The sequence below is a fragment of the Malurus melanocephalus genome, unplaced genomic scaffold (assembly GCF_030028575.1).
Source record: "Malurus melanocephalus ecotype Western Australia unplaced genomic scaffold, MMel_1.1 scaffold_169, whole genome shotgun sequence".
Lineage (NCBI taxonomy): Eukaryota > Metazoa > Chordata > Aves > Passeriformes > Maluridae > Malurus > Malurus melanocephalus.
In genome coordinates, this window is record NW_026623401.1 from 75,290 (window position 1) to 89,827 (window position 14,538).

The 14,538-nt window shown below is 51.4% G+C and overlaps 1 protein-coding gene across 1 annotated transcript in view; it reads left to right on the plus strand.

Moving 5' to 3' along the window:
• Window positions 1–1,687: 1,687 nt before the first annotated feature.
• The window catches only part of ITGA11 (integrin subunit alpha 11), a 38,764-nt gene continuing 25,913 nt past the window's right edge, over window positions 1,688–14,538 (plus strand). Inside the window, exons 1-4 of the mRNA XM_057372267.1 lie at window positions 1,688–1,879; window positions 6,440–6,551; window positions 12,853–12,962; window positions 13,676–13,767. Coding sequence (XP_057228250.1) covers window positions 1,828–1,879; window positions 6,440–6,551; window positions 12,853–12,962; window positions 13,676–13,767 — 366 coding nt within the window. The 5' untranslated portion in view covers window positions 1,688–1,827. The remainder of the gene's footprint in view (window positions 1,880–6,439; window positions 6,552–12,852; window positions 12,963–13,675; window positions 13,768–14,538) is intronic.

Below are 14,538 nucleotides of genomic sequence, written 5' to 3' on the forward strand. Positions count from 1 at the left end.
CCARTAATCCTGRGATTTTARGATTTGATTTTCCCTCCTTTCCCAAGCTCCAGTCTCCTACTGCTTCCCTGTTCCCAGAGCAATCCCAGCTGGATTTGRCTCTGGAATAACTCTGGAGCATCCCAGAGTGGGAAAGCTCCGGATCATTCCCGGCTCTGCTCTCCTGCTCTGGGACCTGGGATGTTTTCCTGGCTCTGGGAAGAGCTGACAGTGTGGGAGAGGCTGGAATTCTGCTTCCAACTGTTTTGCCCTGGACCAATTCTCCAGAGCTCTGAGCTCAGCGGAGCCGCTGGATCAGGAATGAGATCCCCACGTGCTCCGGCTTGGAGCTGCTCCCTGGTATCCAGAGGGATAAATCCCGATTCCAAATCCAGGTCTGGAGTGGGTCTTGGTGTTCCTGRGCATCCATCCTTCCCTGGAAAGTGGGAAAATCCCCCTGAGAGCCTCTGGAGCGGGATGAAATCCCTGCATAACCCCCAGCTCCTCCTCCATTGAAATCAGGGAATTTGGGAATTTGTTGTCATTCCCTTCCCAGCCTCTGTTTACATTCCTTGTTTCCAGCCTCACTCTTCCACAGGCAGCGGCATCCAAGGGCCGGGATCCAGGATCCTCCCAAAGGTCGGGATCAAGGAGCTGCCGCGGCAACAGCTGGAGCTGGGAAAAAACGAGCCCAGACGTGGGAAAACCTCCTGGGATGATCCCAAAAACTCAGGAAGGAAGGTTRGGAAGGCAGCAGGAGATCCCAGGGGATTCAGAGGCTCAGGATCAGCTGGGATTTGGATCCCGGATGTTCCCATGGGTTTGGAATGGGATGAGCATCCAGCCTGAGCCATTCCAYGATCCCAGGACTGATTCACACTATCCGCAGATTTTTCCAGAAAACAAAGGCTTTTCCCTGATCCCGGGGTCATCCAGGCTCCAGCTGGGAGGGCATGGCCTGAGCAGCCTTCTCCACATCCAGGGTTTTTTTGGGAATCATCCAAGGATTTCAATTTGGGGAAGGCACGGGATCTTGCCTTTGGGAATGACTTATGTAATTCCCAGATCTGCATCCAGCTCAACGCGCTGCCTGCTATAAAACTATTCCAGTTTCCCTTCTCCTCTCTCCCAGTTTTTCCCTCCTTTTCCCTGTGGAGGTGACACCTGAAGGGAGGTGACACCCGGGTGGTGGTGGCACCGGTGCCACCCCCACCCTCAGTGACCGCTTGAAGCCCTTCCCTTGCCAAGCCCCCCGAGCTGTGATCCCAATGTGATCCCACCGGGAGACACCCAGGGTTCCAGGTCAGAATTCCCCGCTGGCACAGCCCCGATTCCAGGCTGGAATTCCCAAATTCCCGGCTGGCACAGCCCTGATTCCAGGTCAGAATTCCCGGCTGGCACAGCCCCGATTCCAGGCTGGACTTCCCAAATTCCCGGCTGGCACAGCCCTGATTCCAGGTCAGAATTCCCGGCTAGCACAGCTGATTCCAGGTCATAATTCCCGGCTGGCACAGCCCTGATTCCAGCTGGAATTCCTGGCTGGCACAGCCCTGATTCCAAGTCAGAATTCCCGGCTGGCACAGCCCTGATTCCAGGCCGGAATTCCCTGCTGGAATCCGCTCCCTAAAGGGTGCCGCGGCTGGAGAAGGCTGTCCCCATTCCCGTCCTTTCCCCCTGTCCCTCCTCCAAGTTTCCCTCGTCCCTCCCACTCCCTCCCGATGCTCGCCCGCTGTCAGGGAGCCGGGAAAAGCTTGGGATCAAGACCGGGATTTGGGATAGGAGCTCCCAGTGCCGCTGGCCGCCTCCCGCCCATGCCCGGGAGCGGGGAGCGGGGCAGCCGGCGATTCCATGGCCCTTCCCAGCGGGATTCTCCTGGCCTGCTCCCTCTGCCTCCTGCCCGGTGAGTGCCCCGCGCCCGTCCYGATCCCCAAAAAACCGGGAATCGCTGCGGCGCGCTGGGAAAAGGCGCCCGGGAAACCTCAATGCAGCTCTTGGARAAGTTTTGCCGGGAGCGGGAGGGAGCTGGAGGCTGCTGGAAGGGGATGGAGACCTTGGATGGGATTCCCGGGMATCCACAGGCAGCTCCCGAGCCCCTCCTCGGCCGGGCTGCGCTTAGAGCGGGATTAACTGGGATTTTCCCGAAGGATCGGATGTTGGGGGGAAAAGAAACCCCTTCAAAATTAAGGCCTTTTCCCCCTAAATCCTTCTTTTCCCGAGGCTGTTCTGCTGGAAAACAGGGAATGCTCGGGGTTAAGTGAGTTAGGAGAGGCTTTAGGCGGAGTTTAATTCCAGGAGCGGAGCCCGCGGCTGCTCCCGGTCTGCTCCGGGGGGCTGGGATGGAGGCAAATGGATTTTTTCCTTGGAAAAATCGGACTTTTCCTTCGAAAAAGAATCTCCCCAGCAGCCGGCATTCCTGTCTCAATCCCATCTGGAATCCTCCCGCCCGCAGCCCGCGCTCGGAGCCGCCAAAGGAGGGGGGAAAATACAGGGGGAAAAAATCCGCTTTTCCCCAGCGCCGGGAGCGCGGCGGCCGGCCCGCGCCTTCTCCAGCTGCAAACATTCCCAAACTTCCTGCTGGAAAACGCGCCAGGCTGGTTGGGGTTTTTATGGGCGCTTTTAAGGATTTTTTTYCCCTTTCTGCCGGGGGATCCTTTCAAGGGAGCCGCGGCGGAGCTGCTTTTCCTGGAATAATTGGGACCATGTGTGCATGGATGTGGGGCTGCCGGCGTGGCCGCGGCTCGGGAGTGGGAAAAAATGGAAAAATYYSGGRAAGTRACAGAGCCYGAGRGGTGAATTCCCCCATGGATGCGCTGCTGGTCCATAAAGGGGGAAGGGAGGGAGAATTTGGGGATGTGGCACATCGGGAATTCCGCCTCGGGATGAGTGGAAATGATCCCTGCGAGGTGTTCTGCCCAGTGGGGTTTCCGGATCCGGGGGTTTGTTCCATGGATGGTTCTGGWTCCATGGATGGTTTTGTCCACAAGGATTTCCGTTTCTATCCTCGATATCCAATCCCTGGATATTTCTGCATCCAGGGATTTGTGCCCACAGGGACTTCCATTCTTCCATCCAGGAGTTTCTGCCCATGGATGTTTCTTCCCATGGGATTCCCGTTTCCATCCCCGAGCATTTCTCTCCCTGGATGTTTCTGTATCCAGGGATTTCTGCCCACAGGGGTGTCCATCATGAGCCATATCCCAGTGGGAAGAGTTAACATTTCCAGCATTCTGTGGTATCTCCAGCCCAGTTTGTTCATCCCAGTGGATTTATTTCCCTGAGGATAACGCTGCTGTTTTCCCATCAGATTCCAAAGGAATTTGTGGATGTGAGGGATCTCCCAGGGCTCTGGGATGGGCTGAGGGTGTGGGATGGGATGTGCATCCATGGGAATGGTCCCTCTGCTCCCTRCCCTGGGAGCTTTTCCCAAGGAAATCCCTCTCCTGGCTCTCTGGGAGAGCTTCTGGACCCAGGCTCTGCTTTTCCATATTCTCATGGGCTGGGATTCCCTGGGATTCCCCATTCCAGTGACATTCCCTGCACAAACCCCATCCGAGGACATTCCCGGGTGTCCCAGAACTTCAGAGCAGTTCCAGAGCCAGCAGGATCCAGAGTGGGAGAGTTCAGCCAAGGAATTCTGAGCCACTCTTGTCCATAAACACTTCCCGTGGGAATGGGCAGCCCTGGAATCAGGGACACTTCCCCAGGGAAGCCGGGACTTCCCGGAGGATCCCGAGGGATGTGCTGGGATTCCGTAACTTCCCTGGTGTCAGTTTTCCTTCTCCAGTTGGGTTTTCCATGGAAGGAGTTGGCTCCTTCCCTCTCCAAAGGGTCACCAAGTGGTGAAATCGCTGTGTTGGCTCCGTGGGGCACATTTGGGATTGGGAATTCCTGAAGATCCTTGGGAATGGTGGGAATTCCATTTTGGGAGGCTGCACAAAGGGCAGGGCTGAGTTGTCCATCTAGGATTTAGCTGGGAAAGATCCAATAAAACCCCCCCTGAGGGTCTTGGAATTCTGAGAAGCCGCTTCCCCCCCAGGCAATGGATTTCCAGGGGTTTTCCCGGGAAGCGCTGGCGTGATTAATTCCCAAATGGACAATCAGCACATTCCCAGAGTGGCCATCCAGTGGCTCATCCCGAGCTATGGGGGGCCCAAAAAGCTGGAATTCCAGAAGCACAAGGTGCAGCAATTCCCCCRRAGCTGYTTGGCAGGGATTTTGTGGGAAACCRGGAATGTTCCAACACCMGAGCYCRGGAYAACCGAGCCTCTGCTCATTCCCAGCATTCCCTGGCTCCCCATCCAAATCCTGGGATGTTCCCTAATAGCTGATGACAAACTCTGGCTTGGAGATGGGAGGGGAATCGGGAGCTGTCGGCATTTCCCTGGCARAGAGGGATTCCCAGGAATTCCAGCTGCAGAGAAGCACGCTGCTCACTCTGCTCCTTCCCGGAGCTTTTTCCCAAACATCTTTCATTTTTTATCACGTTTTCCTCAATATTGGCTCAATATTCCCTCTTTGGGAGCTCCATCCCAGTGCTTGGGGCCAGGGAAAAAGGCTGCATTTTCCCAAATGAAAAACTGGGTTATTTTTCCAGGAGGTCCTGGAATCTTTGGAAAGCTTTGCAGCAAAGGCAGCAAAATCCAGCCCCAAATTCTCGTGGAAGTGCAGCCAGGATTTCCAGGGAAATCAACAACACCTGGAAAATGAGAAAATTCCCACAGCATGGCAGGAAAGCTGCCGGGCATTTCCCAGAATCCCTTTTCCAGCTGAGAATCGCAAAGGATGCAGGCAGGGCAGAGGATGGGCCTGAGGCCTTTGGAATCATCCTGATCCCGAGATTCCCTTTCCACGGAGGTGTTATTTTTATCCTTATTTTTATCCTGGCAGGAAAGGTGGATTTTATTCCYGTTCTTCTTTCCCAAATGTTTTGTTTTACTCATTTTTCCACTCTTTGTCCTGACAAGGAACATAAGTTTGGATGCCCCAGGAACTCCAAAGGAAAGGGGGAATTTTAGGCTTCCTACCCTTTGGAATTCCAAGGAAAACCTGTGGCTTTTTGTCACTTCTTTGGGACAGCGATATCACTCCCSACAGGAAAATCTCTCCAGGTACTAAATCACCTGGAAACCTCTCCCAAAGTTCCCAGTTTACCTGGAGCCAGTTGGAATATTCCCAATATTTATTTTACTCCAAGTTTTTTGCTTTTCCATCCCCACCGCTTTCCCTGTGTCCATTACCTGGGATTAGGATGCTCCAGCAGGAGTTTTTCTCCCTGTTTTTCCCAGACATTTCCCACTTCATGGAATATWTTTGTTTATTGGAGGTTTTGTGTTCCTTTTCTGGAGTTTTATCCGGAAGCTGCAGCTGCACCGTGAGCTCCTAAACCAAGGAACCATGGAATGAGATTCCCTGATTTATCTCAGGGTTCCCATTCCCAAGAATCCTCCACTCAGGGGTCTGCAGTGCAAAATCCAGGAAAATTAAGAGGRAAAACCCATCCCGTCCTCTCCGACCCTTCCTCTGCAACCGAGACCCTTCCAGATCTCAGAATTTATTGCACAAAATCTCTTTCCTGAATTTCCCCCCAATTCCAGTGTGTTCACAATCTTCCCCCTTTCCCTTTCCCATCATTCCATGCCCCATCCCAGCTTCCCTCTCTCCAGCAGGGAACCRGGAGAAGGTTTTCATTTCTCTGGGATGTTAAATGAGGTCAACGCTCCGCAAAATATGTTGGCTCCCATCCCTGTCTCCCGGATTTTTTATTTTTTTTTTATCCCTGCTTTCTAGAATTTCTCTTTGTAGGATTTGGAAGCTCCTTTCCCTCAGAATCCATGTCCGGATCCTGCCATTCCCTGCTCCAGGAGTGGATTTACTCCCAGGACTGCAAACATTCCCTTTATCCCTGACATTCCTATCTCTCCAAACGTTCCCAGTCTGGATTTTTTCTGCCTGGAAAGCGGCTCCGTTATATCCCTGTAAATTCCAAACAGGAGCCTCCTGCCTCTGTCCCGGAGGAGGATGCCAAGGTTTTTCTTGGAATGGAGCATCCAGCAGCTTCTTTCTGCCTGGAAGGGGATCAAATCCAGGATATCCCAGTTCTCCATGTCCATCCTGCATCTCTCTCCTGGGATTTGGGCCGTGTACCTCTGTGCTTCCCATGGATTGCAAAGGGGCATCTTCAGCATTCCCAAAATATCCCAGTCTCAGAGGGATTCCTGATGCTCCAGCTTTCCATTGGGATCTGGCTCCTGGCAGAGGGAGGAGCCACCAGGAAATTCTCCAAAATTCACTCCTGGGACAGGGAACATCTCAGTGGGATTATCCAGTGTCCAGTTGGGATTGGAATAATCCCATGGCTGGAGCCCATCCAGGTTTTTGGAATTCCCAGTTTGTCCTTTGGCCACCTGGAATTGGTGTTTCCCAGTCTTTTGGCTGACAGATCCTTCCCTTTTTTTCCCAGGAATCGGTGACTCCTTCAACCTGGACACCAAGAGCCCCCGGATCATCGCGGGATCCAGGGAAGCTTTCTTTGGATACACGGTGCAGCAGCACGACATCGGCGGGAAGAAATGGTGAGAAAACTGGGAATTTCACTGGGAATTTCTGTGGGAATCTAGAGCAATCCACTCAAAGCTGACCACCCCCTCCAGCATTCCCAGTGTGGGCGGGAATTGTTGTGCTGGAATTGCCCTCGGAGGTGCTGCATGAATTAGAGCGGGGAAATTTTTTCCTTAAAAAAAAAAAAAAAAAGAGGGGTTTTAGGTGGGATAACGGGATATTGGGAATTTGGGAGGGGTGGGTATAGAGGGGTTGTGTCCTGGCAGGTGCTGTAGACTGGATCACAATTCCTCTGGAGCCCCTTGGGCTCCGGAGCAGCTGGAATTCCATCTGGAATTTGGGTCCAGGCGTTCCTGTTTTTCACCGTTTCCATGGAGGAGCTGGGATCTGGAGAAGGACTCAGACCTGCCAGGATTTTTTCCAGGATCCTCTGCCATTCCCTCCCTACCCTCAGGGCCTGGTTTTCCTGGGAACAATAGCAGTAGGTGAAGGAAAAGTTGGAAGATCAGTGTCTGCAGGGATTTCCAAGCTCTCTGAGGCAAATTGCCAGAAAACCCCAATTTCGGGAATATTCTCATCCTGGTTTTATCCAGAGGAGCTGTTTTGGGCTCCAGCCCAGCTGAGGAGCTGCAATTCCTGGGATATTTGGGATCTCTCATCCCTTTTTCCCATAATGCCTCCACTGATGTGGGGGCCAAGGGCTGAATTTCCTGGAGACTGGGAATTTTTCCCTGGAGCAAAGAGCAGCTTGGGCTGATTTTCCCAACTTTTCCTGCCAACTTTTCCTGCCAACTTTTCCTGCCCAAATCCATAGGATCCACCTTTAACTTTTCCTCCTGTTGGTTCCTCTGTTGGTGAAAAAAAAAAAAAGGATTTTTCCAGCTGAATCCTATTGATGGACATGGATAAAACCTTGGGACAGCACTCTTGTAATCTGCAGTTAAGCAGGAAAAATTCCTACAAAATACATGGATACGGCTGAAAAACAGAGGCAGTGCCTCACTTTGGTTAAAGGAGAAATGTGGGAGCGAATAAAACCTCTGGAATAAAAACAAGGAAGTGCAAAGGGAGCTAGATAATAATTCCAGGATCTGGATAATAATTCCAGGAGCTGGCAGGCCACAGAAGGAACAGGAAGATTCTGACACCCCAGTTCCTGGTGAGCATCTCCCAATCCCATCCCAAAGAATTCCAGAAAATCCACTGGAATACGGCAGAGACTCCACGGTTCCCTCAGAATCTCAGTGACGGATGTGCCCAGATCCAGCTGCCAAATTCCAAGCGTGGAATCCRAGGATTTTGGCGCCTCTGCTTCGGTCTGAGCCTTTTAATGCTGCTTTTGGCTGCCGGGAATTGTTTGGGAATGGTTTCCAAGAATTTTGTATTTATATCTTTTATAGGTGTTTACAAAGGAATATTTGAGTGGATCCAAGCAGATTTCAGATTTTCCAGGTGTTTTTTTTTTTAAAAAAAAAAGTTGGGATTTTCCCCCTTTTTCCAAACCTCTCAAGGAGCCACCCAGGCTTGCACGTGGGGGCCTGGAAGTGCATCCCAGAGAGTGGAAAATCCATAAGGAAAGAATTTTGGTTATTAAACTCTGGGGGAAAGAATATTCCGCTCAGATATTTGATGCTGGAAAAGCTCATCCATTTGGGATTTGATTTTTCTCCAGCGTTTTCCAGAGCCGTGAAGGGTTTCCAGACCTCCCTCTCCACACTTTTTCCCTCTTTTCTGTGAAGCTGGAGGTGCTTTCTCTGAGTGGCAATGGAAAAGGTGACAGCAGGTGGCTGGAATTCATCCCAAAAAAAAACAGGAGCTCCGTGGAATTTCAGCTTCCCGGGCCTGGAGCAGGCAGGGAAAGGGGAACCTGGCATTATGGGATCTGAGCTTTCCCAATGTCCAGGCTGGGCAGTTTTTAGGAAAAAATGGGAGCTCCCTGAACTGCTGTGTTTGGGATAAAATTACCTGGGAGCAGTTTTGGGATAAGGAGAGGGAATTCCTGGAAGGCCAGAAACATTTGGGGGATTTAAGGTAGGTTCCCAAATCCAGGCACAAATTTGGCACTGTGGATGGATTTCTTCAGGAAAAATGAGCCARGTGTCCCTGCAAATGTGGGATTTGGATCTCTGAAATCCGGGAAGCTCTCACAGGAATAGATGCTCTTCTCCTGGAGCTCCCRGATGTTTGGGGCAAACACAACCTGGAATCTCAGGGAATTTGGGAAAAAAGGTTCAGAGAGATCCAAGAGCAGAGAAAAAAAAGGAAAAAAAATGCCTTCATCTTTCATCTTCCCCTTCGAGTTGTTTGGCTTTGGTGGCTTCCCATCATTCCAGGAGCTGTGGCATTCCCTAAGGATCTGTTCCCTTCTCTCGGCTTTCCGTGGCCACCAGGGATGGGAAGAGAGGGAAAAGGGTCTGGAGGGAAGGTGGTGCCTCCCTGGGGCAGCCAGATCCGGGATTCTCCATGGAATGAGTGCCGGGAGCGCAGCTCAGAATGAGAATTCCCAGCTCTGCCAGAAAAGAAGCTGGAGAAGAAGTGGCTGTGGAAGGAAAACCTTGSGGATGAACTTCCACTGGCACTGTGAAGCCATAACAATCATAAACAGAGAATTCCCGAGCTGACTGAGGCTGGGATCCACYGGATCCCCTTTGGAATTAACTGTGGGTCAAATTTTTGGGATGCTGGACTCTCCCCTGGAGCTGCTTTCCCTATCCCGATCTCGTACCTTATGTATCCAAAGGGGTGTTCTGACCCCCAAACTCCTCCCTGGGAGCAGCCAGAAGCTCCTTTTCCAAGGAATGCCAGAGAGGGGCACCCTGAGCCCCATTCCCTGCAGCATTCCTGGACTGAGCCCGGCTGGAGGGAAAGGAGRAGGGGGRAAAAWAAGGGGGAAAAATCYGCYGGCTGGATGGAAAGCTGTGATTGYGCTGATCTGGAAAAACACTTCCAGGGTTTGCTGCTTCCCTGCTCCTGCCAGAGGTTTTCTTGGCTGGAATTCTCCGGTGGCTTGGCCGCCGCCCCAGCACTCGGAATATTTTGGTGGAAGGGTAGGAAGTGCAGAGAATTCCGTAGCGTCTGCTCCCGGCTCTCCTACAGGCACGGGCTGGATGCAGGAGCTGGAGCTGCCCACCCTATCCCTGTTTTTTGGGGGGATTTTCCCCTTTTTTTGGCCACATTTTWGAGAAAATCATGGATTGGTTTGGGTCATTCCAGAGGGTGCTGCGAGCTGTGTCCAGCCTGGAATAGATCCACTGGTTTTGGGGATTTGGTGTCGGGTCACGGAATTGTCACTGCTGGAGCCACGCCTGTCCCAGAACAGCTGGAGAAGGCCGGAAATGTTTGGGTTCCATTTTTTAAAGAAAGTGGGGAAAACACTGGGAAGTCTTGGGAAAACAACAGCCAGGGCTGCTCCGGGGATTGGTGGCACAGGAAAAGCAGGAGGGGACAGGGATTGGGACAAAGATCGGGACAGGGATTAGGACAAGGATTGGGAAAGGCTGATATCCAGGATCTGGGCCTGGAGCGCAGGGATGAGATCCTGGAATGGGATGAGCTCTAAGGCCCTTCCCACCCAACCCATTCCATGATTCCCTGATTTTGCTGTTTGGGAGCCTTTCCCATACAGCAGACATGGACACAACCACCCCATTCCCAGCCTGGATGGAAAATTGGGAATCAGGACCCAGCCCCGGGCTTTGCTCAGAAAGCACAACTGCTCGAATATTCCTGGTTTTCTTCTCCTTGTTTTTTTTCGGGATGAAAGTTAAAAATACATCCCCAGGCTGCTCGGAGCAGCCGGAGCTTTTCCCACTTAATCCCTGGATTTCTTTTTCCCTTTTGTTTTCCTGGGAGTGGGAGGAAGGCCAGGGAGGAATTGTTTGGTCCCAATTTTCTTTTAAATCCTTGGGTTTTGGCCAAATTGTGACTCAGGAGCTGCTTCCCTCTTGGGAATTCAGGGGAAAAGATGGAGATTTGGGATGAGCCAAGGGTACAGAGAGGGAAAAAGGTTGGAAAAGCTTGGGAAAAGCAAGGAATGTCTCYTTTCTATGGAGAAATGCAGCTGGCTTTGGATGATCAAGATCGTTTGGATATTTTGAGTGATTTGCGTTTACCCATCCCAAATTAATGGGATAACCCATCCCAAATCCCTGCTTTTTTTAAGGAAAAATCCAGAATTTAAAGCCAAGGTAAAGGAAAATATTGAGAGCTGGGGAGTGGAGCAGCATCCCACAAACACCTTCCAAACAGCTGGAAAAGCCTTTTCCAGAGCTGCCAAGTTTCCATGAGGATCTGACAGCTCCGGCTGATGAATCATTCCCATTTAACTGAGAAGAAAAAACAATTCCATTGTTTTTGGGAGACAAGAATTCCAGCTTCGGGAGCTCCACAGCCCCTTCACGTTCATGGCAAAGGYTGGGAATGTTCAGGTTTCCTTGGAGCTCCTGGAATTGGGGAATGGATGGGTTTGCCTCGTCATCCCAAAGGGATGATCCGACACAAAATSCAAAATTTATTAATGGGTGTTGTGATCATATTAATACGGGAATATTAATTAATGGAAAAGTCTCTGAGGGGATTTCCTGCAGGATGGGGGGGGGAGTGCATCAAGGTGGAGCCACTCTGAGAAGTTCATCGAATTCCATTGATMCTAAATTCTGTGGGAATTCAGAATTACGGCAGATCCTTATTTCTTGAGGAGCCTCCACCTTTCTTCCTCCTCATCTTCAAGGTCTTTTTCCATCCTCCTTCTCCATCTTCCACCTTCTCCCTCTTCTCCATGACCAGATGGGCATGGACACCGTGGGAGAGCCTGAGAAACAGGAGCAAATTCCCAAAAGATCCCAGATTTCCCTGAGCTCCTGGACACTGCTGAGGACAGCTCCAGCTGGAGATAATTTTCYCATCACGAATTCCCACTAAAGCCGTAAGACAGGAAGCGTTTCCATGAGAATCCTTGGATTCGGGAGCTTTTCCTTGGGTGAGCCGTTCTGGTTTGGAGCAATGGGATGAAAGAATGGGATGTTTGTCTTCGGAGGAGCAGCATTTTTATGGGATGACCATTCCCAGCCTAACAGGGAACATCTGGGCCGGTGGCTTTTCCAGCTGTTGGGAAGGGCCCTGTGGAACAAAAGAGCTCCTGTTCATCTGGAGATCCAGACTCGGACGGTTGCATCCGTAGGATTTTAGGAACCTAAAAAAAAAAAAAAAAAAAAAAAATTCCCATTTATTTTGGGCTCGCACGTCGGGAGCGGGAGTTGCCGACAACTCGTGGTGCCGGGTATTTTTGGGGTCGCCTGGAAGGAAGGGCCAAATTCCAGATTCCTCGGGTTCTGCACTCTTCCTCCTCTGGTTTGCAGGGTTGAAGTGTTGTGGTCGTGAAAAAGTGGGAAAAATGTTTGGAAGTCCCAGAAATATCCTGACTGGAAGCTGGAATCCTGGCTGGAGGAGTGGGATTTAGCAGCTCCCTCATTTGGAAGAGCCAAGAGATTCCCAGTATCTGCTGGAGGTCCCAGTGTTCAGCTCCCAATGTTTAGAACACCCTCAGCTTGGAGCAAATTCCCTTTTCCAGGGTCTTCCTGGGGAAAATTCCTTCCCCACATCCTCACCCACCACTGGAGATCCCAATATTTGGCTCGGAGCTGATACCAACGATTCCAGGTTGGAGCAAATTCCCTTTTCCAGCATTTTGGTGGGGAAGGTTCCTTGTGGATCCTGGTGGGATTTGCTGCAAGTGCTCCACCAGCTCCTTGCTGCTCCTTTTGGTTCCGCTGGATTCCGGTGTCCACATCCATGTCCTGGAGACACTTYTGGAATGAGGAGGGAGGTGTCTCCATGTCCATGTCCTGGAGACTCCTGGAATGGAGTGGGAGGTGTCCATAGCAGGGGATGGGATGCTCCTTGAGATCCCTTCCAACCCAAACCATTCYATAACCCYATGGAAAAGCTCYTCCATAGGCAGTGGGAAGAAGGAATGATCCACCTCGGATAATTCTGAGGGATTTAGTGCCATCCCGGAGCAGATTCCCCACTCCTTCCCATGCTTCCAGATGGCCTTGGAGCTCTCCCTCCCTGCTGGGAATCTGTTCCCTGTGCGGTGGGCATGAATTCCGTAATTCCAGGCAGCCATAAATCATCTTCCCAGCCTTTTGCTTTTTTGGGAAGAGCAGCAGAAGTTGTCCCTCCACTGAGGGTGGGACCACAACGAGGGACCTTCTCCTGCCACTCCCAACCACAAGCAGGGAATGGGGCTGAGGAATCCTTATTCCCAGGGGGATTCCCGTTCCCCTGGTGCTGACAGATCCCTGTTTTCTGCAGGCTGGTGGTGGGAGCTCCGTACGAATCCAACGGGCAGCAGAAGACCGGAGATGTCTACAAGTGTCCGGTGCCAAGGGAYGGCCCCAGCAACTGCACCAAGCTCAACTTGGGTACAGCCCCTTCCCAATGGGATACTGGGAARGAATTCCTGGTTGTGAGGGTGGGGAGGGGCTGGGCTGAAATTCCCAGAGAAGCTGTGGCTGCCCCTGGATTCCTGGAACGTCCAAAGCTGGGTTGGATAGGGTTTGGAGTTCCCTGGGATAGTGGGAGGTGTCCCCGCCATGGCGGGGGTGGGGTGGGATGGGATGGGATGGGATTTAATGTCCCTTCCCACCCAAACCATTTCAGGATTCCCAGTTTGCTTCCCAGGAAAACAGCAAAGGGGGAGCTCTGGATCAGAGGAGCTGAGTTTTCCAGAGCCCTGGAGCAGAGGAACGGTTGGATCAGGCAGGGTTTGGGACAGGGCTCAGTTTGGGATGGACAGGGCAGCTCTGGGGGCTGCTCCCGATTTCTGGGCTGTGCCATGGAAAACCAAGGATGCAGATGGATAGATCCAGCCTGGGAATAAAGGATGAAGAGCAGAGCYCTCCCAGGGCTTTCTTCCTCTCTGGCTCCCATCCTTATTCCCAAAAAGATTTTTCTTCCCTGGCTGTTCATTCAGGAGAAACCCCAATCCTTACCTCCACAACCATTCCCAAAAATCAAAAAAAAACCCTGGAGTTAAGCCAGCAGGGACTCCCGGCATGCAATTCCCAGTTGCTCCGGTGATTTGGGGGAGCATTCCCGATGTGCCAGAGCCGTTCCCGATGTCCCTCTCTCCCAGGGCGGGTGACACTGTCCAACGTGTCCGAGCGCAAGGACAACATGAGGCTGGGGCTGAGCCTGGCCACCAACCCYCGCGACAGCAGCGTCCTGGTGAGCAGCAGGAATGTGGCAATCTGGGAATGTGGGATGGGAATCTGGGAATGCGGGAATATGGGAATATGGGAATCTGCGAATGCATGAGGGGGATCTGGGAATGTGGGATGGGAATCTGGGAAGGCGGGACGAAAATCTGGGAATGCGGGACGAAAATCTGGGAATGCGGGACGAAAATCTGGGAATGCGGGGCGGGAATCTGGGAATACATGAGGGAGATCTGGGAATGCGGAAATCTGGGAATGTGGGATAGGAATCTGGGAATCACGAGGGGGATCTGGGAATGTGGGATGGGAATCTGGGAATGCAGGGCGGAAATCTGGGAAGGTGGGATGAAAATCTGAGAATGCGCGAGGGGAATCTGGTAATATGGGATGGGAATGCGGGAATGAGGGACAGGAATCTGGGAATGCAGGACAGGAATGCGGGAATGTGGGGTGGGAATCTGGGAATGTGAGAATTCAGGAATGTGGGGCAGGAATGTGGGAATGGCGAGGGAAAGGCACAGCACAAGGTGAGGACATTGAGGGGCTCCAATCCAGAAGTTTTTTTTTCTGAAATGCAGGGAGAATTCTGGGGAGTTTGTCATAAAATAGAATAAAATGGAATCAAATAGAATAAAAGATGATAACATACAATGAAATAAAATAAAATAGAATAACGTAAAGTGAAATAAAATAAAAATTAAAATAATATAACGAAATGAAATAAAATGAAACAAAATGAAATAAAATTAAATTAAATACAACTAAATTAAATTTAAAAAAT